Genomic DNA, 23487 nt, shown 5'->3' with positions numbered 1-23487 from the left:
GTATATGCGGTGATCGTAAGCGTACGGGCGCTGATGAGCTTAGGCTTCGGGTGAACTAGCCTCTGTACTTGCAGTTTGAAAAATTTAGTATATATTGGCGAGGTCAGCTAGAATGAGTAGTTACTTTGTTGCTTTGTTCAGCTATAATATCATATTTTCTTTCCAAGTCAAATATATATAGAGAAGATGGTGGGTGGAGTCGTTCTCAGGTGAAGTAAAGAGACGGTGGAAGCCGGTAAAAGCTCCGGGTGAAGGCACGTAATGACGGAGAAGCTCGAATACAGAGAGCCTTAACATTGAACCACCGGCGACCTATTGTGAAGGGTGAAAGCGGGTTGACTCACAGCTTCACAGCTGCTATTCTGCCTTCAATCACCGCCTCCGAGCTCGCTGAGGTTCCCCAGCGAAGGACAGGTAAGAAACCACTTGATTGCCGTGGGTGGGCAAAATTAAATGAATGCTGGCTCTATTAATGATACTTGCAACTTGTTCAGTTGCTGGGGTTTGACTTATTACGAGGGTTGTACGGAGTAATTGACTGCCTTCTGTCCGGTATCGGCCTCCTAACTACTCATTTACTTATATCTCAGCGGAAGAATAATTTTATTCAAGAAATGAGAACCTGAATGGGTTCGAGAATGATAAATATACAGTTTTAAGTCACGAAGCTAATGTATTCACATCAATACCGGCCATATCCATCGTTGCGCGCGCGGTGACCGGACTGCTGGCCACGGCCTCGGCCTCTATGATGACCACCACCGCCGCCGCTGCCGGGTCTCCCGCCTCCGCCAGATGAAGGATACTGTCTATCTTGGTACGAGTCTCTGCCGTAGGAAGGAGGCGGCTGATATGAATCCCGCGGGCCATACGAACCGCGCCCCCGACCACCACCATATCCTCCACGGCCTTGATATCTATCAAACTGAGGCGGCTGACCGCCGCCGCGGGTTGGAGGATTCCATCCTCGTTGTGAAGGGTTCATATTTGAGGGAGGCCTAAAATTCGGGTCGAGGTGGGCAGCAAATGGGTTTTGCCGATCACCAGTATATGACATGCAGCCTCTACCTCGGCCGTTCCCTGAATGCAACGGCGCGCCTCCAAATGATCTGCCTGACTGAGAAGCCTTTGCCTTGGTGGCTTCAATATCCGCCTTATCAAGTACAGGTGGGTTGAATTTCACACCAGAAAGAAGCATGGATTTATGAATATGCTTGGACTTGGGAATATCATATAGAACACTGGAATTTACAAAATTAGCACAGATCCTTTTGGGGAGGCGAGATATATCATAGGTCATACCTTATTGAGTGATCTTGATCAAGGCTGGGAAGTTCGGCTCCATCTATAGCTGGTATCAATGAGCTGTGAGGAACGTAAGCTTCGTTACGTTCAACTTTGCCGCCGAGGCCTTCGCTAACACGCATGTTGAGCTTGAATTTTGGAACTCCTTGCTTTTTCGAGTAGAAGTTGGACACCAAATCGTCGTAGAGTGGATGGCGGTCCGAGATAAATAGAATATCTCGTCCCATTTCATTACGAGCTCTTTCTTCCTCCGATAAATGGGGATAACGTTTGTTCATAGCTGCCAAAAGACGCTTCTCGTCAATGAATGGAAGAAGTGCTACTCCCTGCCATGCAAATTTCTTTCCATTAAGATCAATGGGGAACTCCTCTGGGTAGAAATCAATGATCTCGCTATCAGGATCGGACATCAGATCCCTGAATATTTCTGGAATTGCATGGTTTGATGCTGCAGGCAAAACACCCATCAGCTGCTCAAAAGGCCTGAAAGGTATGCCCTTGTTGAATTGTATGTCCATTTGATCAAGATCAACAAAGTCTGCTGCAAAAGGGGCATAATGATATGGATAGTACCACGTCCATGAAGGGCAGCCTTGAAAGTAGTATAAGAGAACCCAAGAAAGTCCTTCAACATAAGCCTGCGCCACTTTGTGGCGAAATTCAATGTCTTTTGGATCTACACGAAACTTTTGCTCGTAATACCGATCCGCATACCCTTGTTCCCAAAGGCGGACTGTGTCCACTGGTAGTTGATCTTCATCGTTGGGCTTTTCAGACCCTTCTTGCCCTGTACTATTTTCGGTATCAAGTGCATCGACCTTTCTTTTACCCAGAGTGGAATTTAAGTTTTGATCTGTCATAGAAACTTCAACAGTAGTTTCAGCAGTGATTTGAGTTGATTCACCGTCATTCGAAGAACCAGATAGCAACTGACTTTTCAAAGCAGCTGCTGCACTTTTATTTGCCATGTTTGCTTTGTAAATGGCGCCCCGATTGACGACCATGGAGTGAGTTAACTCTCGCTCTGCTCGAGGCAATTCTCCCTTACTTGGAATAAAAAGGGGCATATTTGCGGGAGCGCTTGAATCCCCATCCTTATTACGACGGGCGCCGGGTATTGGCGTATCGTTTTCCATAGAATTTCTAGGCCTTTTTCGGGAATTGTTCTCCCTTTGCCTCTCTTGCTCTTTACGTCTTCTAGCATTTGCATTTTTTCTTTCCTCTGTCTGCCTGCGTCGACGGAAAATCGCATCCTCTTGTTTAGCTAACCCTTGTAAGATCAACTGTGCACGCTTTAGATCAACGTGCCCGTCTTTTGTTAGATAACCCCCCATTAGTGGTATATTGTCACGCCATATGGCAATAAGAGTATCGATTCCATTCTCCCTTATATCCAATGACGGCAAATGAGGAAGAAAATCGTTTCCCACAAAAAAGCACATGAAGACCCAGTCGTCGAGAGCTCTTTCAAGGTCAAAGGCAAAAGGTTGATTAGGGACGTACATCTCGGCTGCCAGGTATTCTCGTAGGACGGAAACATGTAGCCAAATAAAAGGTTTAAGTGGGGATGCATTTTCTTTTTCGTCGAAATCTCCTGTCTTCTCTTTTGCTTTACCAGTGCAGGCTTCGGCAATATGCCCCTTTTGTCCACAAAGGTGACAAGTCCTGGCCTTCGATTCTTGGAAAAAAACATCCTCACGAAGGACTCGAAAATGAGGTTCATGTGTCGCAAGCCCAAGCATAATCAAGTCAGCATCCTACCAAAATGTTAGCAGAGGTGTTTTAGAAAGTTAAAGTAATTCAGCCATACAAGTCCATATATTACATGGCGAGTGTTCGCATTGTGTTCGGGACAGGATCTTTGGGATCGGATGAATTCCATGATTTTGTGTTCACCTTCTCCAGGAACTGTGGCATCTGATACTATGATTTTGAGCTGATGATGGTTTAGCGTGGCTCAAATTTCCAGACTTAGGGAGCTAACCTTGTCCCAGGCAGGATCAGTATTCAGCTTGTAGGCAATCCAGTATCTCAGGGCGGCTGAAAGAATGTCCATGAATGGGGTACCGGGCGTAATAACGTTGCTATCCCAGGTTTTCTGTATCACCTCTTCGCCTAATTCTGAATCACCTTTCCCCCGATTCTGCCTTTGAAGTAATTTTGCAAACTCAGCCTTTTTCTCGTCGGCTTCTTTAGCTTCCTGGGCAGAGCGGAATCGCCTTGAACGCTGTTGGTTCATTTTTGCACGAGGTGCTACGCCATCTATAAAAACAAAAACATTAGCATAGGTTGAAGGATGCTACATCGTAGAAAAGACCAGAATCAAAGAAGACAAGCTCTACCCCCCTTGGCGACTCTATATAACATCATAACATAAATGTAGCCGTCTTGGGGGAAGCAACCAAGCTCCCTAGCCCTTAACCTAACGTACCAACAGCGATCATCAACAGCTTTCTCGGTCTGACCATATTTACGACTCTATCGGTGTACTTGAAAATCTCGAGCATCATCTCCCCTTCATTGGCTGGCGGCGGTTTGCCTTCAGGATGCGTACATGGGTGTACAATGCCGTTCATGTCGAGGTATAAGTTATCCATTTCCTCGCCATTTGGGTTGGGCTTTGTTGTATCCACCGGAATTTCTTCGCCATTATATTCTTGCGGCAATTCCTCGACAACGGCTGAGATGATTTTCGGGTATTTGGTGGAGAGCCACCGGAAAAGTGCTGGGACACCCATCGCGCGAGCTTAAGAGTTCCGTTAAGGCGCAAGTTGAAGAGAATTGCAAGTAGCTTTCGAGTTAACAGCACAATCGCTCCATCGACAACTACCGCCTCTAACAGTCTTTAACCACAGAAGTCTTCTCTGTCGCGCAAATAGAGATGCGGGGATAGTAAAACGTCGAGTTTACAGCAGTTTTCAAGTTCGCGTGCAACCCTTACCAAAAACGGATACAGCCAGGCTTACGGATAATTATTCGTCCTAACCGAGAGCTTATAAGTCACATGACTATTTAGCCATACTAATGAAATATACAATGCCTATATTGTTCCTGCTTCTAATAGATCTAACAAGAGGCCACAATGGCTGCTTTGCACATTGCTTTCACGGACGCCATCCATTGCCTCAATGCATATATATAATACTGATATTTTCGGTCTTCGATGACCATGCTGGTGCACATAACAATACGCTGCCATGTTCCGAATCCTCGAGTCCCAGGCCCCTGCCCGACAGACGGCAACTGATACAATCAATACGTTGAGCAGCCGATTACAAAGTGCTACGCTTTTGGAGGACCGTAGAGCTGCTATTTTAGGTCTTCGAAGCTTTGCGAAAGAGTTCCCCGCGTCAGTTGCCTCTGGTGCTCTGAGGGCCTTGATTTCGTCACTTCGAAATGATGCGGAAGACGTCGATACTACGAAAGTGGTCCTTGAGACCTTGTTGATGTTATTTGCTCCGGAGCAGAGTAGTGTGCGTGGAATATCCTAAGCTTCCAATACTATAGCCTGATACTTATGATACCTATAGCCGGAAGCATCTGAAGAGCTAGCCCTGTGGCTTGCTGATGAATTTACCCAAGTATGTTCTAATATTCTCCAAGAAAACGAGCCGGTGTTTCTCATACTCCAATCAGCGGCAAGATAACATCACGATCCTCCTTGATCTCCTAGAATCAAGCGACTTTTACTCTAGACTATACTCCCTTCAATTGATCTCTCAGATCTCCTCTGCGAGGCCGGAGAGAACACAAGAGTGCATTTTCACCGCGCCCCTTGGAATTTCCAGGCTCGTTACTACACTCGGTGATCCACGGGAGCCCATTCGCAATGGTGGGCTTATTTTGAAGGATTCTCTTTTTGCAGATGTGGCTAACATAAGCATTGGGCTGTAGAATCACTACTTCTTCTAATAGCCCTAACTCCGTCCTCCGCCGAACTACAAAAGGTTGTCGCATTTGAAAATGCATTCGATCGTATATTTTTCCTGATCGAAAATGAAGGCTCCTTGTCCCATGGCTCAGGCACCGTGGAGGACTGCCTGTCGCTGTTAGGGAACCTTCTGTCCCTGAACGTGTCTAATCAATCCTATTTTCGCGAAACTGGATTTGTAAAGAAGTTTACATCTCTTTTGGCTGGTGCCGTTGAAGTTCAAGGAGCTGATGAAGAAATATCGGAATGGACGCTTGAACAGCGGGACAAGAATTTGTGGGGAACGCTGGCTATAATTCAATTGTTTCTGGTAAAAGGCAGTGTTAGCACACCTATCAACCAGATGGCATTTTGGCAAAGCGGAATGATGCAACAAGTCCTTCGAATCGCCTTTAATGATGGATTCAATGTCGCAATCAGAGCCAAGGTCTGTCTTTTGTACTTTTGACAATCTGTATTATTCTCTGATAATCAATAGGCTTTGTCGACTTGCGCCTGTTTAATTAGTGCAAACACTTCCCTGCAAGAGAACTTCGCAGACCTAGAAGTCGCTGTCATTCCAAATCGGCTCGAAAATCGAACCACAAATGGAACATCCATCAATGATGCTACAGAAAAGCTCAACGTTATCGAAGCTCTTCTACGGGTAACACTCTTAGAAGCCCCTATTCAGTTCTTGGATGTCAGGCTTGCTGCTTGCTCATGCATACAAGCGTTCACTGAGAACCACCCAGGTATTAGAGCGCATTTTTTACGCAGGGCGATAGATGGGCATTCGAGTGGGTCGGACCGGATCCCAAACATTCTCACGATCCTTGTAAACTCTCCAGAGAACCGACGGAATATGGATCCTTATCAAATCTGGCTTGCATCTGTGTTGCTATTCCACTTAATTCATAGTGACCCGGAGACAAAGAGTCTCGCAATGAAAGTTACGGAAGGCGATGAATCAAGTGGAGAGGAGGTTATTACTTGTGTACAAGCTATAACAGGAAACCTGCTTACTGGAATCCAACGAAATGAGGATAAACGGATATCGGTAGGATACTTAATGCTGCTCTGTGGATGGCTCTTTGAGGATCCGGATGTGGTCAATGACTTTCTCGGTGAAGGAAGTAGTATCCAGCGTCTCATTCAAGAAGCAAAAAATGGCATATCATCAAAAACGCTTATCCCGGGACTTTGCGCCATTTTACTTGGAATTGTCTACGAATTTTCATCCAAAGATTCTCCAATCCCACGCACCACCTTGCATCAACTTCTCCTCGGACTTGGCCGGGAGCTATACATTGACAAAATTACAAGACTTAGAGAGCACGCCTTGGTTCGTGATTTCGAGGTCTTACCTCAAACTTGTCATGGGCATCACGATAGTGGTCTACCATCCGTCTACTTTGATAAGATGTTCATCGACTTCTTGAAAGACAATTTTAGCCGCTTTGTTCGAGCAATCGACCGAGAGCCTGGAATCGAAGTTCCGGTCCTTGCAAATGGCGTCCCGAAAGGTATATCGCGTGATCTTGTAGACTCCCTTCGAGCCCAGGTTGAAGATAAGAGCAAAACAATTCAAACTATGGAGGAAGATATGCTATCTTTACGCAGAAAATTAGAGCAGGAGCAACTGGATCATCGCAAAACGAGAGAATCCCTTGAAGTTGATCTTACTCATATACGCCAGACCCACGAGACGCTAGGAAAAAGCCATGCTGAGGAAATCCGCCGATTGCAGGAACACTACGAGCGTTCTGGAGCTGAGTTGGTATCCGATCACAGCGAAAAATTACGTACTTTAGAGATGCGACAACAGCAAACCTGCACTGAATATGAGACACAGGCTTCAAAAATACGGGAGCAGAACGATTTGGCAGTAGCTGAATTGACGAAAAGTATTAAAAGGCTTGAGAAAGATCTTGAAAAGGCGAATAAAGACCATGCTCAGGATCTTAGGAATGCCCATGAAGAGTATTCTTCGACATTAGCTTACTTAGAAGCCCGAAACAAAGGAGCTGAAGAACGTGAGGAACAGAGTCGCCAGCGCGCGTCGCGCCTTGAAACCCAATTCAAAGATGTTAATCTTGAGATCATAAAATATAAAACAAAACTGGAAGACAGTGAAACTGCCCGAAAGACGGTTCAGAGTGAACTTGACGACTTGTTAATCGTGTTTGCGGATTTAGAAGCAAAACGGAACGAAGACAAAGTAAGTCGTCACTGGGAGAATATTATTGACTGGAGACTAATTTGTATGAAGAAACGATTGAAATCTCTGGGCCAGGAGGTCTCTGATATTGAAGATAGCGACTCTGATGGTGAAGTTAATGATGATGAGGATCCGGATGTAGAATGAACAGTCAACCCAGATTTAAGGGATGCTATCATATGCCCTTTATTTAGAACATAAAATCCAGGATACATATGAAATTTATTGTAGATTCCGTATATCAATTAAGCTTTCTGGCCCTTATCCGGATAAAAAATGTTGCGGCGGCGTGTGAGTCAACCTTATCTGACAACTCACCAGAGCCGCTTTTTTAACCCCTCGATAGCCCAAGTCACAACACACCACTCGCAATAGAGGCTCTCCGGAAAGTGTGCTAGCAATGTCTATTGATTTTCCGAGCGAGGAGGAGCTCGTTCTCAAACGATGGAAAGAAATTGGCGCGTTTGAGCGACAGGTTGAGCTGTCTCGTGGGCGAAAACCATATACATTTTACGATGGCCCTCCGTTCGCGACTGGCCTACCGCACTATGGCCACCTGCTGGCGTCGACAATCAAAGACATTATCCCTAGATATTGGTCTATGAAGGGCCATTATGTCGAAAGGAGGTTTGGCTGGGATACCCACGGCGTGCCAATTGAATATGAGATAGACAAAAAGCTTAAAATGTCCGGCTCTGAAGCTGTGGAGAAGCTGGGGCTTGCTCAATATAATGCTGAGTGCAAAGCGATTGTCATGACATATGCCCAAGAATGGAGGCAAACTATTGACAGACTTGGGAGGTGGATAGATTTTGATAATGATTATAAGGTGCGTATCTCTGATCTTATCATACAGATGAAATGCGACTGACTAGCAAAAGACCATGGATACTACTTTTATGGAAACCTTGTGGTGGGTTTTAAAACAGCTTTTTGACAAGGGAGCAGTGTATCGCGGCTATAGAGTCATGCCTTGCTCCACGGCCCTCAATACACCCCTGAGTAATTTTGAAGCATCGCAAAATTATAAAGACGTTCAAGACCCGGCCGTTGTTGTCTCCTTTCCTCTTATCGATGACCCAAAAACAAACCTCCTGGCGTGGACGACAACCCCTTGGACCCTCCCGTCACACTTGGCGCTCGCAGCACATCCCGACTTCGAGTATATTAAGCTACATGATGAACAGTCTGGGAAGGATTATATCTTACTGGAGTCGCTACTAGGGACACTTTATAAGAACCCCAAAAAGGCAAAATTCAAGATCCTGGATCGCTTCAAGGGATCTACGATGGAAGGCTGGAAATATACACCGCCATTTGATTATTTCTATGAGAAATTTAAAGATGTTGGATTTCGAGTTCTTATGGCAACTTACGTTACGTCAGATAGTGGCGTTGGAATTGTTCACCAGGCCCCCGCTTTTGGTGAGGAGGATTATAATGTTGCGATGAATGCTGGTGTGATCAGTGATCAAAGACTTCCGCCGAACCCGGTCGACAGCCGGGGTTGTTTCACATCTGAAGTTCGAGACTTCGCAGGTACTTATGTAAAGACAGCTGATAAAGCTATCATTAAATACTTGAAAGAAAATGATCGTTTGGTCGTGGACAGTCAGATCACCCATAACTACCCCTTTTGTTGGCGCTCTGATACACCGCTGATCTACCGAGCCGTCCCAGCGTGGTTTGTTAAAATTGAACCTATCATTCCTAAAATGCTTGCAGGAATCGAGGAGTCGTATTGGGTACCATCGTTTGTCAAGGATAAACGATTTGCCAGTTGGATTGCAAATGCCAGAGATTGGAATATCTCGAGAAATCGCTATTGGGGAACTCCTATCCCTCTTTGGGTCAGCGATGATTACGAAGAAGTTGTCGCTATTGGAAGTGTGGATGAATTGCGGAATCTGAGCGGTTATACAGGAGAATTAACTGATCTTCATCGGGATAAAATCGACCATATCACCATTCCAAGCCGCCAAGGAAAGGGAGTTCTACATCGGGTTGAGGAAGTGTTTGACTGTTGGTTTGAATCCGGTAGCATGCCCTACGCCTCGCAGCATTATCCCTTTGAAAATAAGGAGCAATTTGAAAAATCATTCCCTGGGGATTTCATTGCCGAGGGCTTAGATCAAACTCGTGGCTGGTTTTATACTCTCACTGTGTTGGGCACCCATCTCTTTGGAAAGCTACCTTTTAAAAATTGTGTTGTTAATGGAATTGTGCTTGCTGAGGATGGAAAAAAGATGTCTAAGAGGTTGAAGAATTACCCTGATCCTATGCTTATAATGGAGCGGTATGGATCCGACGCCCTTCGGTTGTACCTTATCAATTCGCCAGTGGTCCGCGCTGAACCTTTACGGTTCAAAGAAGCAGGCGTTAAAGAGGTGGTCGCAAAGGTGCTTCTGCCATTGTGGAATAGCTACAAATTCTTCGACGGCCAGGTTGTTCTCCTGAAAAAAGTTGAAAATCTTGACTATGTCTTCGATCCGTCTATGGAAGCGACCAACACAAACGTTATGGATCGATGGATCTTGGCAAGCTGTCAAAGTCTCCTAAAGTTTGTTAATGAAGAGATGGCTGGGTATCGGCTCTACACTGTTGTCCCTCGACTCTTGGAGCTTATTGACAACACAACGAACTGGTATATCCGATTCAATCGTAGACGTCTTAAGGGAGAGCTCGGGTTGGAAGATACCAAACACGCACTTAACACTTTATTCGAGGTCATATACACGTTGGTTCGTGGCCTTGCACCTTTCACACCATTCCTTACCGATAACATCTACCTTCGACTTCTTCCTCATATCCCTGAATCTCTCCGAGCGACTGACGACCGCTCTGTTCATTTCTTATCCTTTCCCGAGGTAAGGGAAGAACTTTTCGATGAAGTTGTAGAAAGACAGGTATCACGGATGCAGCGGGTTATTGAGCTTGCCCGTGTCTCGCGTGAACGGCGATCTATTGGTCTCAAGACGCCTTTAAAGACTTTGGTAGTTGTTCATAACGACCAGCAGTATCTGGATGATGTGCGCTCCCTTGAGCAATACATTGTCGAGGAACTCAACGTCCGTGATCTTGTTTTGTCGACTGATGAGGCGAAGTATAATGTGCAATATAGTGCTACAGCTGATTGGCCTGTATTGGGTAAAAAGTTAAAAAAGGACGTTCAAAAAGTTAAGAAGGCTTTGCCTCAGCTCTCAAGCGACGAAATTAAAGGGTTCATTCTTCACAAGAAAATACTGGTTGATGGAATTGAGCTTGTCCAGGGTGACTTAGTAGTCAAGCGTGGTATTAAGGAAGATGCGGCTTCAGCCAATTTGGAAACGAACACTGACGATGACGTCCTTGTCATTCTCGATGCTACTCTGTACCCTGAATTGGCCCATGAAGGCCTTACTCGGGAGATTGTTAACCGCATCCAGCGGCTGCGAAAGAAGGCCGGGCTAGTCCCTACTGACGATGTGAAGATGGAGTATCGTGTCATTTCCGATCCAGATAGTGTAGGGATCAGTGAGGTGTTCGAAACCCAGGCCTCGGCCATCGAAAAAGCACTACGACGACCGGTTGACAAGCATGTTACGACTGAAATTGATGGAGAGGTCCCTGATGCTGCCGAAGAGGGTATTATTCTGGAGGAAGTGCAAGAAGTACAGAAGGCAACATTCCTCCTTAGACTACTGACTTTGCAGCCAGACAGCAATGTGTCCTAGGTAGGGCTGTTTTTTTTCTAGATATGAATGAAGATCTGTATGAAACATTTCAAAGTTGAGCTGCTGGCTACAATCAAACCGATCCGTCTGGTCATCTCGTAGAAACTGCGGGGTTCCAATAGAGCGATCGTTAGTTACATAGTTATGTATTACTTCTTTTTCATGGCCGCCTACATGGCGTGCGTCAGTACTCTCTCTATGCCAGCTGGAGAGGGGGTCATATATACCAAACAGCAGTCCTTGAATCGAATGAACTCCTTCTTGCACATGTCCTTGGTCACAGAATTATAGTCGGCAAGAACGCATTTCCCATATGCAGCGGCCTAGAGCCCCGGGTTAGCAGCTGATCATCGGCGCTACAAACAGCTCACTCACGTACTTCGACTGAGCATTTCGCCGCCGCCTGGGCGAGCTTCTCGACAGGCCTCGTCTGCGCTGGCATGCTGCCGGTAAACAACGTCTTTTCGTCTGCTGTTGTTTGTGGTTTGTCGTCGCGCGACTCAAAACTCGAAGTTACATAATCGCGGCTCAATTGACGCGTGTGGAGATGATGGCGATGATTCTGCTAGTGAGATGAAACCCAAACACCAAAGCTGGACAGAGAACCGTTTCTGCATCGCACGGGCTACCTTTTCTACTTGCGGTGTTAGTGGGCGCTCCTCCGCTGTCGCGAGGCCGCTGATGGGATCGCTCCATTGTTTGCGGCGTTGTCTGTCTCGTTGCCTCTCGCAATGACTTCCTGTCGCATTCTACAGACAACGCGCCTCGTGTCGCGGAGCTTTCGATGCCTCCAGTCCCCATAAACAACGACCTTGAAGTAGCTGAGCAATTAGCTCTCAGCGATCAAGGTTGGCTCTTCTCAGCTTGGTTGTTGCGTCTGTGCTGATAATCCTGTCGCAGATGTTCAGCTTCTCTACCAAATCGTCACGCGCGCTGAGCTGTATCCCGATGTCGAAACGCATACCTTTCGAGCGCTCTTCCGAGAATATCATACCGTTTTATCCGAGAATAATATCGAACCAGAGACAGACCAGATATGCCTCCGTTTTCTCTTCCTGCTGGGCAAGCATCGGCGCGGGGATACGCTCTATACCCGGTTCGAATCGCTGCTCCTACAGATGGGTATCCAGCTCCTTACCGATCCAACGACGAATGCAAATGGATTATCATATATGGAATTAGAGAACAGAACGGAGGCGAATGATACTCGCGAACTACCCGTCAGACCAAATGGCACGGGAATCAATCGGAGAAGGCAGAGGAGAGCTTCTTTCAATTCGATTTACGATGCGCCTACAGACACGACGCACTGGAGTATTCCTAGGCCACCGTCTAGATCATCACTCTCGAGATTGGATATAGATAATAGCAATATAGCTGCTGTCCGGCCTAAAAGGAGGGCATCTTTTAGCGGAGTGGATGACAGAGGCTCTTTGTTACTGGAATTCGAACCGGAACTTCATAGACCTCGTGGCTCCAATGACAGGTATCCATCAGACTACAATAATGTATTTCCGCTTGAGCTAGACCTCAGACTTCCAGGCCTTCAACAGCAACAAATGGCGGCTTACGACGATGGGTTCGCAACTGATTCTGATCAATTTGAGTACCAATCCCCTCAGCTTAAAGTGCCACCAGAACTGTTCTACCAGCCATCTCTTTCAAACCTACTTATGGATGCCTCGATATTCAATTCTTACCGCGAAAGGAAGATAGCCCGCCATTTGCTTGTATCTTGGCATGAGCAAGCAAGGCGAAGACAACAAGCTGTTCAGGCCATGTATCGAGTCGCCATCAATCGAGATAGAGCCACTTTACTTCGCCAGGGATTAGAAGAGTGGCGACTTGCCTGTGAAGAGAAACAGCTTGAAGCTAGAACAGATCGATTTTTCAAACATCTCGAAGCGCGTGCTGTCCGGGCTCGAAATTTATATCTATTAACCAAGGCATTTACTCACTGGGCGCAGGTGGCTTCTGATGAAATTGAGAGAACCAACGCTGCGCGAAAACGTATCATTGGGATAAAGTACTTAAATGCATGGAAGGAAATCACGGCAGTGACAGAACTGAAGATCCAGCGCCTCACTCTGAAAATGCCTTTTGGCTTCTGGACTTCCAAGATCAAACAATTGCAATTGAATGAGACTCGAGCTTCCGAGTTCTATCGGGACCATTTAATCAGACGCATGTATTGGCATTGGTATTGGTCGTTTTGCTACAACAGGGCACCTCAACGGGCTGATCACCGTTTAAAACAACGATCACTAATCTCTTGGCTGCGTGCCTTCAGAACCCATGGAGAACAAGATGCTGAAATAGATTCAAAACGCAAGCAAATGCTGTTGCGTTCAGTGTTGGATAAATGGTCGCAGAGGACGCGCTCCATTACAACTTCTCAACAAACCGCACATAGCTGGCATTTGGAACGAGTGGTGAGGTTTAATTTCACAGAATGGCGTGTTCAGCACCGACTTGGGGCTGTAACTACTCGAGTCAGCCAAGTGATAAACAATAGACTCGTACGCTCTGCATTCTCTACTTGGTCGTATCAAGCCTATATGCAACGACTTGCACACGATATGAATTACCAGAGGCTCATACGGAATGCCTGGACGACTTGGAACGACAAATTGCGGTGTCGCGCTCTAAGTATGCGGGCTGACGCGCGTGTTGTTATGCAATCTTTGTATAAATGGGTTCTCATTGAACGATTGCACTTTATGGTGCGGATTAGAGAGCGACGGCTGAAGAGCACCGCGTTGACGACGCTACTCAATAATTCTAGTGTTCTATATACTCAGCTTTTGCGTAGTGAGGAAGAATTCCGCATTCACAGAAAGAAGGAGATTTCTTGCAACATACTTCATATCTGGCGGAAGAAACTATTTATACAGCGCCAAAGAGAGCACGTAGCGTTGACCTTTTATGCGCCTCGTGTTGAACAAGAAGCATTAGAGCATTGGAAGAATCGCAAGGACCACCATGCGAAGTTGGAAACTTGGGCGAAAAATGCTCGCTATTTCTTCCTAATGACTAAAACGCTCAAACAGTGGCGGGCGGTTGCGCAACAAGCTTCTAAGAAACGGAAGCAGGACGCTTATGTGACGGTTCGGCGGAAACTAAAGGTCAATTTGGTCTGTGACGCGCTGGCAACATGGCGATCTCGCCTTATTTCAGTCTCGGATATGGAACAGCGAGCAATGGAGACGTATCAACGAAAGCTTTTCGAAAAGGCAATCCATTTGTTCGACCAGTGGCGCTCATCGACTGTTAGCCGTTTGAAACAAGTAGAAGATGCGGATGTTTATTACAATCGTCAATTAACTTACAATAATCTGGGCAGCTGGGTAGGATCCTCCAGATTATACCAAACCCAGGAAGAAAAAGCAGCTCGATTTTTAGAGTTACATGTCTCCGCTGTAGCGCTTGTGCAGCTCAAAAAGCTCAGTCTGCGAGTATTCCAAGTCAAAACAGATTATGAGAAGGCTGACGCGGCGAATGACCGTATTCTGCGAAAACACCTACGAAACATGCTGTTTCACTGGACTCAGAGATCACGGACGTTGCGCACGACCAAAGAAGATGTAGAGCATATCACTACCCCTGGGTCACGCTACGATGCCCAATTCTTCGATGAAAACGAGCAATGGGAGAACCCCGAATCGACGCTTCGAATCAGCGATCTGGGCGTGGAACACGATCCTGTGTCGCACACACCAGTGCCAACGCCAGGATATCTAACCAGCCCATCAAAAAGAGCAGCGCGAGCGCGATCTCTATATCAGATATCCACCACACCAGCGACACCCGCTATAACGCCATTTGCTGTTAGATTGATGGCTGCCAGGGATCCTCCTCGCTCTCTACCAGGACGAAGAACTCTATACGCCAAAAGCCCGTTAGCAACGAGTGTTCGCTTTGCCATCGAAGAAGAGTCAGAGCCAGAATCACCAACAGATGGCCGGTCGACTAACCGCAACCTAGGTTGACGCATATTTATTTTGCCCCAGTCATTTTGATTTTAGTACAGGAGTTCTTCCAGCATTTTGCTCTGTTCATGCGCGGTGCTCGTTTGGATTTGCTCTTATAGCCGCATCTTTTGGTTTAGGCGCTCACTTGGACTGTATAACGTGATGAGTTTGTATGCCGGGCGTTCGGAATTTAAAAGTACCGCGTCAGCTTGGATATTACGGCGATTTTATGTAACTATTTGATGGACCTGATGACGGCGCCATGACTACGCAGTTGTTGCTTCCCCTACGCGTTTTACGCGTGCATGTTGAGAATAGGTAGAATTAAATATGTAGATTAAAGATAACTATATAACCCAGTCACCAGGGCAGTCAGTCACAAGGCCATAACTTGTGAAGACCACAAGCGTCCCGGTGCTGGGATTCTCCGCGTGTTGATCGTCAAGCACGAGAGTTTTGGCTGTCGGGCCACGAGGACGTCATCGCAACGTTTCACTTCTGGCATTCAACTACTATATCACGTCCATATTGCAACAACTACCGCTCTTCCACGCCTCATCACTCCCAGAGCTCTGCCAACTACAGATACAGCCTGACTTGGAAATGATTTAACGCCGGGAATATATCCCGGCGTTCCGCTGCCTTTCCCATGCGGGCCGTATTACCAGGCCGGCCTTCAGCGAAGCTCCAAGCTCTGAGCACCGCGCTGTGGGATGGCGTTCGCGTCGTTGTATGTCCCTGAATTTGACCTGATCTAAGGCCTGGCTTGAGAATTTATTTGAAAACAATGCTAACCCGTGTTGATCTGCGGAATAGACTTACGTTACCGGCCGTGCACTTGTGATTCTGAATGGGCCTCACACGCTTCTGCAGACCATCTACATTGATGATGTCGATTCTCTAGAAGCCGTTGTGATTGAGGAGATTTCTGGAAAGATTGCTGTTTGCAGTGGGTCGGACGTGTTCGTTTACCAGCCGTACAGTATCGGGAACGACCCGCCTAGGGTATGATTGTCGCGCGCATTGTTTGGAACAGCAATTGTGATGGAGATATTGGTTGCTGATGGAATATTTAGTGGAGTTTAGCTTGCAATTTCCAATGTAATGGTTATGAAGAGGGGCAGATCACGACCTTGTCCTGGGGGTCTCCCGACGAGCTCCTTGTCGGCAATGGACGCCTCATTCTGTGGCTGATTGCAGACTCCCCGCGTGCCATTTGGACGAAGGTGCTAGGCAATCCTGCCAAACTGGCATTGTTCTCCCCAGATGCAGGCCTAGTAGCTTCTACAGGTCGGTATGACCGACTCGTCAAGATATGGAGACGGCTTTCCTTCGTTGCAGACGAGGTTCGTTTCGATGTTTTCTACCTTTCTCACCCATCGACTGTAACTCATATGTACTGGAGACGACCACATCACCGGGAGCAAACGATGGACAATGTACTCTACACCATTTGCGCCGATAATAAAATACGAATATGGGCGCCCATGGACCGTCACTCTGCGTCTGTTCTACAGCTTTGGAATGAAATCGATATGGTAGCATCAATCCAACCGAGACTCCCTGTAAAAACTGAGCACGGAATGAGACGATATGGATTTATTATCGATAGTCGCGACTTTGCCCTTGCGACGGAGCGTGCCGTGCAACGTGGAGACCCCAAAGACGGCAACCATCATGCCCTAGAACACCTCATTGAAATTGCCGCAAAAAGCCCCGAAATCTGTGTCATTCTGGATGGTAGAGGTCACATGTGTGCTTGGGGCCTTGAGAACCTGGGTTGTAAACGCCAGTCGTCAGAATCCATTTTTAATATTGCTCATGTCGAAGGCATGCACTTGTCTCTTCCAAAGGGGGTTCTTGATCAGGAAGACTATGCTCAATTCTATCCATTTGCTGGGGGCGTCAGTGATGATTCCTTTACGATCTTGGCTCACTATTTTGATGGAAGAATTGAATGGTTGGACTCTAAAATTCATATCATGTTTGACCCAACTCCTAGAAAAAGCCGTATGCTCTCAAAGGCAACCTGGTCTGGCCATGCAGGGCCAATCAAGAAAATTGTTCGTACGCCAATTGGCAAAATGCTAATTTCTCGAACGGACGATAATAAAGCTATGGTGTGGCGGCAAAGATCTGGCGGCACTGGCTCCGTTCTTGTTCAACAGAGTTATCTCCTATCTGACCTACACATTCACCGGACATTTCTATTAGATGATGGGAAATATCTGGTGAATCTGCATCACAATGGGATTTCTCTCTGGGATGTCCGTTCATTTCACGGAAAACTGCTTGATAAATGTAACTTTGAGTCAAGTAGCAAACCATTGTGCGTTCTGCTCATACCAACCACTGATCCATCATCCTCCACTATCTATGTTGCAGCTATTGGTGCTGATATGGCCGGGATTGCGTGGGAAATCAACATCCCCGCAGAGCATGGCCATCCTAATGGCGTCAACGGAAACCAGAAATATCTGCGTCAATTCTGCACGTTTCACCTTGGCGTGAATGAAGATATTTCATATATCCTCCCGGTTGACCCTGCAGGGAGCAGGATGAAGACCACAGGATTTTTAGATCTTTTTGCTACAGACATTGCCCTGTCATATACCCATACCGGCACTGTTAGGACATGGACAGCTAAGGTCGATAGTCAAAATCAAAAGGTTGACTGGCTGCTCACATCCACAGTTGAGACTGGGATCCAGAGCCCTTCACTTGCGAGTGCTGCATCGATGCGCAAGGCAGCCCTTGTTAATCAGCATCGTGCCCATTTAAGCATATGGGATACAAACAATGCCCAGCTTGAATTCGAAGAGTATTTTTCTGAACAAGACATTATTCGAGATCTCGACTGGACATCTACCCCTGATGTCCAGTCTATACTTGCTGTTGGCTTTCCACGAAAGGTGATTCTTCTTTCCCAGCTACGGTATGATTACCTTGATGCTGGCCCTTCTTGGACCCAAATCAGAGAGATTCGAATGCAAGATTACACCCCTCATCCGATCGGTGACTCCTGCTGGCTAGGAAATGGAAGTCTAGTTGTCGGTGCTGGTAATCAATTATTTGTCTTTGACAAGTATATTGAAGCCAACCAGCCAATTGTCACTGGTCTCCGGATTCACCACGAACAATTCTCACATGCCGATCTATTTCAGGTAGTCAGCCGACTGAATGGTCCCCTGCCTGTATTCCACCCTCAGTTCCTTGCTCAGTGCATTCTTTCTGGGAAAACTAGCTTAGTGCATCTCATACTCACTAGCCTGCATCGAAAATTGAAGTTTTTTACTGACGGAGATGAGCTCGATGGGTTTTTGAACATCCCCCTCGAACATATATACGAAAATATGAAGGTGCGTAGGAATGACTGTGTTTTCTTTCGGAACTAGTACTGACGCAGATCGCAGACAGCACAACATATTTCATGGAAAGAAATGCACACTTCTAGTAATGATTACTCATTTGAAGAAGATTCAAATATTTTGGATGAAACTGTTGCTGCTTCGTTGAATGAGTATTTGGCGCGGATTGCTCTTCCTCAGCTTTCGAGTAAAGAACAATTTCGTTTGCTAAATATTGTTGAGTGTGTGGCAACGGTTGAGAAGCACCGACGTTCTATGGACGATAACGCATCGCGATATCTCCTCTTTTTCCGACAGCATATGCTTCGTAGGAGCCAGAAATTACCCGAAATTTCCGGTGTCACATGGCGAGAAATAATCTGGGCATTTCATAGTGACAGCCATGAGATTCTTGCAGATCTTGTTTCAAGGCAGTATAACGGAAGAATGCTTTGGGAGAACGCCCGAGAAAGTGGCGTCTTTATGTATATTACTGACGTAAATGCTTTGGTATGAGTCTACCCCTTTTCCAACCTCAGGGAAGTGCTAACCTATCTCAGCGGGCGCAACTTGAGATAATTGCACGAAATGAGTACGGAAAGACTGACGAAAAGAATCCTATTGATTGCAGCCTATTCTATTTAGCTCTTCGAAAGAAAAGCATCTTGCAAGGGCTCTGGCGGATGGCAAGCTGGCACCGGGAGCAAGCAGCAACATACCGGCTTCTTTCCAATAATTTTAATGACCCACGCTGGCAGTCTGCTGCCTTGAAGAATGCATACGCCCTACTTGGTAAAAGAAGATTCGGTGTGTACTTACTATCCATTGATGAGCTGGAGGGTGGTGCTAACGGTGTGTAGAATACGCGGCTGCGTTCTTCCTCCTAGCGGATCACTTACGAGACGCTGTGTATGTTTGTATAAATCAGCTGAAAGATATTCAGCTCGCGATAACAATTGCGCGGGCATACGAAGGCGACGGTGGCCCGGTTCTGAAAGAGGTCCTCGAAGAAAAAGTTCTTGTTGATGCGGCGAATGACGGCAATAGATGGATGGCAAGTTGGGCCTTTTGGATGCTTAATAGACGGGATATGGCTGTGAGATCATTGATTGTGAGTGTTGCAAAGGATAAGTACCAACGGACGATAGGCTAACGTGGTGAAGTCGCCGGTTGAAACACTCTTACCCCCGACGCCTGGCTCCCCAGGTAGTTCTACCGGAGTAACATTGCACGCGAAGTCTTACCTATCCAACGACCCGGCCCTCGTCATCCTCTACCAGCAGTTACGAGATAAAACACTCCAGACCTTGAAGGGCGCCTCGATGGTTGCGCCGCGAGACGAATGGGAATTTGTCATCCGCAATGCTCGTCTGTACGACAGAATGGGCTGTGACCTGCTTGCCCTAAATCTCGTTCGTGACTGGGATTTCCTGACCGCTCCCGCTGTTCAAAAGGCCCCGCTGCACCTATCGGCCGGACTGATAGAGAATCTACCAAATCCCAAAACGCTATTGAAAAGAAGAAGCAGCCTTGTAGTCGCGGATATGCCGCTTTCACCAGGCTTGCCGGAAGAGATCAGAAAAGCAACGGCGGATCCTGGAGGCAAGCAGGTGCCTGCAGGTAACCGCGGTGCCCATTCCTCACCTACTGTTTTTGAAGAGCCGGACACGAACTCGCTGCTTGATAATTTTGGTTTCTGAGGTGGGCGTAGGGCACTCTATGCATGTTCGTTTCTTGGAGCTATATCATGGGATTTTAGACGACGCATGGGATATTGAATAATCAGCTGTATATATAGAATCAGTAGGCCTCGTACGATTAAATAATTCGGATTAGAGATTGTTTTTGTCCATATCTGACGTGCTGCTGGTGATATGCTTGACAGCAACGGGTCGTCTTCCAGGGTCTCGATGGCGACGACGAAGAAAGACCATCGTTTGCCCTGACTGAGCGTGGTTGGGATTGAAGACGGGCTGTGGCACCTTGCACAAAACAACCCGCCTGATCCGATCGCGTCTTAAGATTCTCTTTTCTGTCGCTCTTCTTCTTTTCACCTGCCTGGCCGCCATTAGTCATCGCGACCGATTGATACGGCGATGGCGCGGACGTCCAGCCGCCGCCCGGCAGACTCGGATGAGACCTCCAGCACACGAATGGCGGCGCCTGATAACTGTCGACGGCGCCCGTCCATAGCAGCAGATCACCGGCCAGGCGCCTTATCACTACACAGACGCTTGCCGCGATGGCTTCAGCCCAGAGCTCCATAGGCCAAACGCAAGATGACCAGGGCGCTTTCGAGACGCCCGCTCCGCCAGACATCCCACCGAGCCCTCAAGCTCGCGAGTCTCTTGAGGACGACCGCTACGATCATGATTTCTCTCGAGACCTCGCCTTCCGGCCCAAGACGTCGGCGCAGAGCTTCACGCCGCGTTCTCTGCTCGTCGGCCTTGCTATCGGCGCTGTCATCACCTTCTCGAATACCTACTTTGGTCTTCAAACTGGCTGGATCAGTACGATGCCTATGCCCTCTTCCCTCATCGGTTTCGCAGCCTTCAAAATCATGGCACCATACCTCTCATTCCCGTTTAGCCCTATCGAGAATGTTCTTATTCAAACCGTTGCCGGGGCGGTAGGATCAATGCCACTTGGTTGTGGCTTTGTTGGAGTGATACCTGCGCTGGAGTTCTTACTCCGGGGTGGTCCAGATGGAGAGAAAGGTACCCCTGACGGCTCGGGTGAGGGAGGGCCGTTGAAGCTTGGGTTTTGGAAATTGGTCATTTGGAGCTTAGGCGTATGCCTCTTTGGAGTGGTATTTGCTGTACCGCTGCGAAAAGAGGTCATAGTCAGGGAGAAATTGAAGTTCCCTAGCGGAACCGCTACAGCACTGATGATTAAAGTCCTGCATGGTGGTGGGCAAGACGCCGAGAAGGTGAGAGGAGATGAAGATAGCTCAGAGAGAGAGAACCAGGAGACACAGAGACTACTTTCCCGCGAAGAGAATCAGGTTGCACCGCTATCGACCTTGCCTGTATCACACGAACATGACCACAGGCGGGACTGGAAGGGAAAGATGAGGCTGCTTATTCTAGCTTTTGGCGTATCTGCCCTTTATGTGAGAAACGGTATTCCCTTTTTGTTCAACGCGTCAATATTGACATTCTTAATAGACCCTCGTCTCATACTTCATCCCACTACTCCGAAACTTGCCAATTTTTGGCTTGACTCTAGCTAGCAAATGGCTCTGGACGTTAAACCCCTCACCTGCATACGTCGGACAAGGCATCATAATGGGCTCCGCAACGTCTCTTCATATGCTCGTCGGAGCAATCATTGGTTGGGGAATCTTATCACCTCTGGCAAAGAATAAAGGCTGGGCTCCAGGCCCAGTAGATAGCTGGGAGAATGGCAGCAAGGGCTGGATTGTTTGGATATCTCTAGCCATTATGCTTGCCGATTCGATCATCAACTTGGGATGGTTGATAGCAAGACCAGCAGTCCACTATGGGCCGACTATTTTGGATGCACTCCGACGTCGAGCTGGCCAGAAGAATTTCTGGAAAAGCCTCTTTACCAACCCTTTAAAATCACAACAGGGTTATGTTCTCCTCAACCCTGGAGACCACACGCAAGGCGACTCGTCTAAGATTTCAGAGCGAGATGATGCACCTCCGTCGGAGCTCATTTCGATGCGGACGGTCGCAATTTTACTTCCTTTGACCTTACTTCTGAATGTTATCTGCATGCATATCGCCTTTGGAAACATTATCACTCCTTTTCTATCGACTCTTGCTACCCTACTAGCCCTTGTTCTCTCCGTTATGGGTGTCCGCGCCCTCGGGGAGACAGATCTCAACCCCGTTTCCGGCATCAGCAAAGTGACCCAGCTAATCTTTGCCCTTGCCACACCTGCTTCCAGCCATAGTCGCCGCTCCGCCATCATCACCAACCTACTCGCTGGCGCTGTATCCGAATCAGGAGCTCTGCAGGCTGGAGACATGATGCAGGATCTTAAAACAGGGCATATTCTTGGTGCAAGCCCCAAGGCCCAGTTTTATGGCCAATTAATCGGCAGCATTTTTGGTGCCGTGACTTCCGTCGCGGTTTATCGTCTATACGTTAATGTCTATCAAATTCCAGGAGACATGTTCCAGATCCCCACCGCGTACGTGTGGATATTCACCGCCCGACTAGTGACAGGCGAGGGCCTTCCTACCATGGCCTGGCAAGCTGCAGGAATTGCAGGTGTTATTTTTACCATCACCACTATGATCCGGGTCTTCAGCGCTGCTGGTTTGCGCCACGGCGGCTCCGTCCCGGCATGGAGGGCGTGGATCCCTGGCGGTATTGCCGTGGCAGTGGGCATGTATAATGTGCCTTCATTCACGCTCGCAAGGGCGATTGGCGGCTTGATAGAATTGTGGTGGAGCTGGCGCCAAAATAGGAACCGAAAGAGTGCCAGGGCCCCTGTCACTAGTGACGAAGACGACGAATCTACTGAAGGTGACCGCAGCCTTTCAAAGCCTCTGGAGCTCAATCAAAACGAAGATACGCATTCCACGGTTGTTATTTTGGCTTCAGGACTTATTCTTGGCGAAGGCGTTGTTAGTATCATCAATTTGGCACTTGCAAGTGCCGGCGTGCCGCATATCTAATCCCATCAACCAATTTTGCATATCTCTCTTCCATTACTGCCGTTGTTGTTGAATTTTTGCGCATAGCATGTACTTTATATATGGCGAATCTTTGACTCTACACATAATTTTAGACATAGAACCGCTGGCATTCAAATACAGGCTGTGGCTTTTTGTGAATGGATTTTCCAGTTTAAGTTGATTGTATTAAAAACCTTTGTGTACATGTAGATATACATCAGGCCAATGGGGTCAAGAGCGTACAGCAGGTGATAAAACCCAGTGTCGCATTTGCTCCAAGCCAGAAAATCGGGGCAAATGGGGGGGGGGGGGGGGGGGGGGAAAAAAAAAAAAAAAAAAAAGGGGGTTGGGGGGGGGGGGTTTTTGGT

The 23487-nt window shown here is 47.3% G+C and overlaps 5 protein-coding genes across 5 annotated transcripts; 4 read left to right on the top strand and 1 right to left on the bottom strand.

Moving 5' to 3' along the window:
• Positions 1–682: 682 nt before the first annotated feature.
• RAT1 (5'-3' exoribonuclease 2) lies at positions 683–4043 on the bottom strand (the record flags this gene model as incomplete). The annotated part of the gene is made up of 5 exons (XM_049252403.1): positions 683–1241; positions 1303–3062; positions 3116–3241; positions 3290–3567; positions 3737–4043. The coding sequence occupies 5 exons, from the start codon at positions 4041–4043 to the stop codon at positions 683–685; spliced, it is 3030 nt and encodes a 1009-aa protein (XP_049108577.1).
• A 459-nt stretch (positions 4044–4502) lies between these two features.
• Positions 4503–11149, top strand: ILS1 (isoleucine--tRNA ligase; the record flags this gene model as incomplete). The annotated part of the gene is made up of 7 exons (XM_049252402.1): positions 4503–4778; positions 4836–4886; positions 4942–5137; positions 5200–5663; positions 5715–7574; positions 7783–8265; positions 8318–11149. 7 exons carry the CDS (start codon positions 4503–4505, stop codon positions 11147–11149), a joined length of 6162 nt encoding a protein of 2053 aa, XP_049108576.1.
• A 784-nt stretch (positions 11150–11933) lies between these two features.
• LOZ57_003352 (uncharacterized protein) lies at positions 11934–15138 on the top strand (the record flags this gene model as incomplete). The annotated part of the gene is made up of 2 exons (XM_049252401.1): positions 11934–11997; positions 12050–15138. 2 exons carry the CDS (start codon positions 11934–11936, stop codon positions 15136–15138), a joined length of 3153 nt encoding a protein of 1050 aa, XP_049108575.1.
• Positions 15139–15769: 631 nt separating this feature from the next.
• On the top strand, positions 15770–20167 carry RAV1 (regulator of (H+)-ATPase in vacuolar membrane; the record flags this gene model as incomplete). The annotated part of the gene is made up of 7 exons (XM_049252400.1): positions 15770–15850; positions 15937–16125; positions 16197–18479; positions 18534–18977; positions 19028–19274; positions 19328–19578; positions 19631–20167. The coding sequence occupies 7 exons, from the start codon at positions 15770–15772 to the stop codon at positions 20165–20167; spliced, it is 4032 nt and encodes a 1343-aa protein (XP_049108574.1).
• A 542-nt stretch (positions 20168–20709) lies between these two features.
• On the top strand, positions 20710–23119 carry OPT8 (OPT family transporter; the record flags this gene model as incomplete). Its single annotated transcript, XM_049252399.1, has 2 exons — positions 20710–21579; positions 21635–23119. The coding sequence occupies 2 exons, from the start codon at positions 20710–20712 to the stop codon at positions 23117–23119; spliced, it is 2355 nt and encodes a 784-aa protein (XP_049108573.1).
• Between the last annotated feature and the right edge of the window lie 368 nt (positions 23120–23487).

The sequence above is a fragment of the Ophidiomyces ophidiicola genome (assembly GCF_022830035.1).
Source record: "Ophidiomyces ophidiicola strain CBS 122913 chromosome Unknown scaffold_11, whole genome shotgun sequence".
In the NCBI taxonomy this organism is placed as follows: domain Eukaryota; kingdom Fungi; phylum Ascomycota; class Eurotiomycetes; order Onygenales; family Onygenaceae; genus Ophidiomyces; species Ophidiomyces ophidiicola.
Note: the sequence above shows the minus strand (reverse complement) of the source record. Positions and strands in the feature narration are given on the sequence as shown.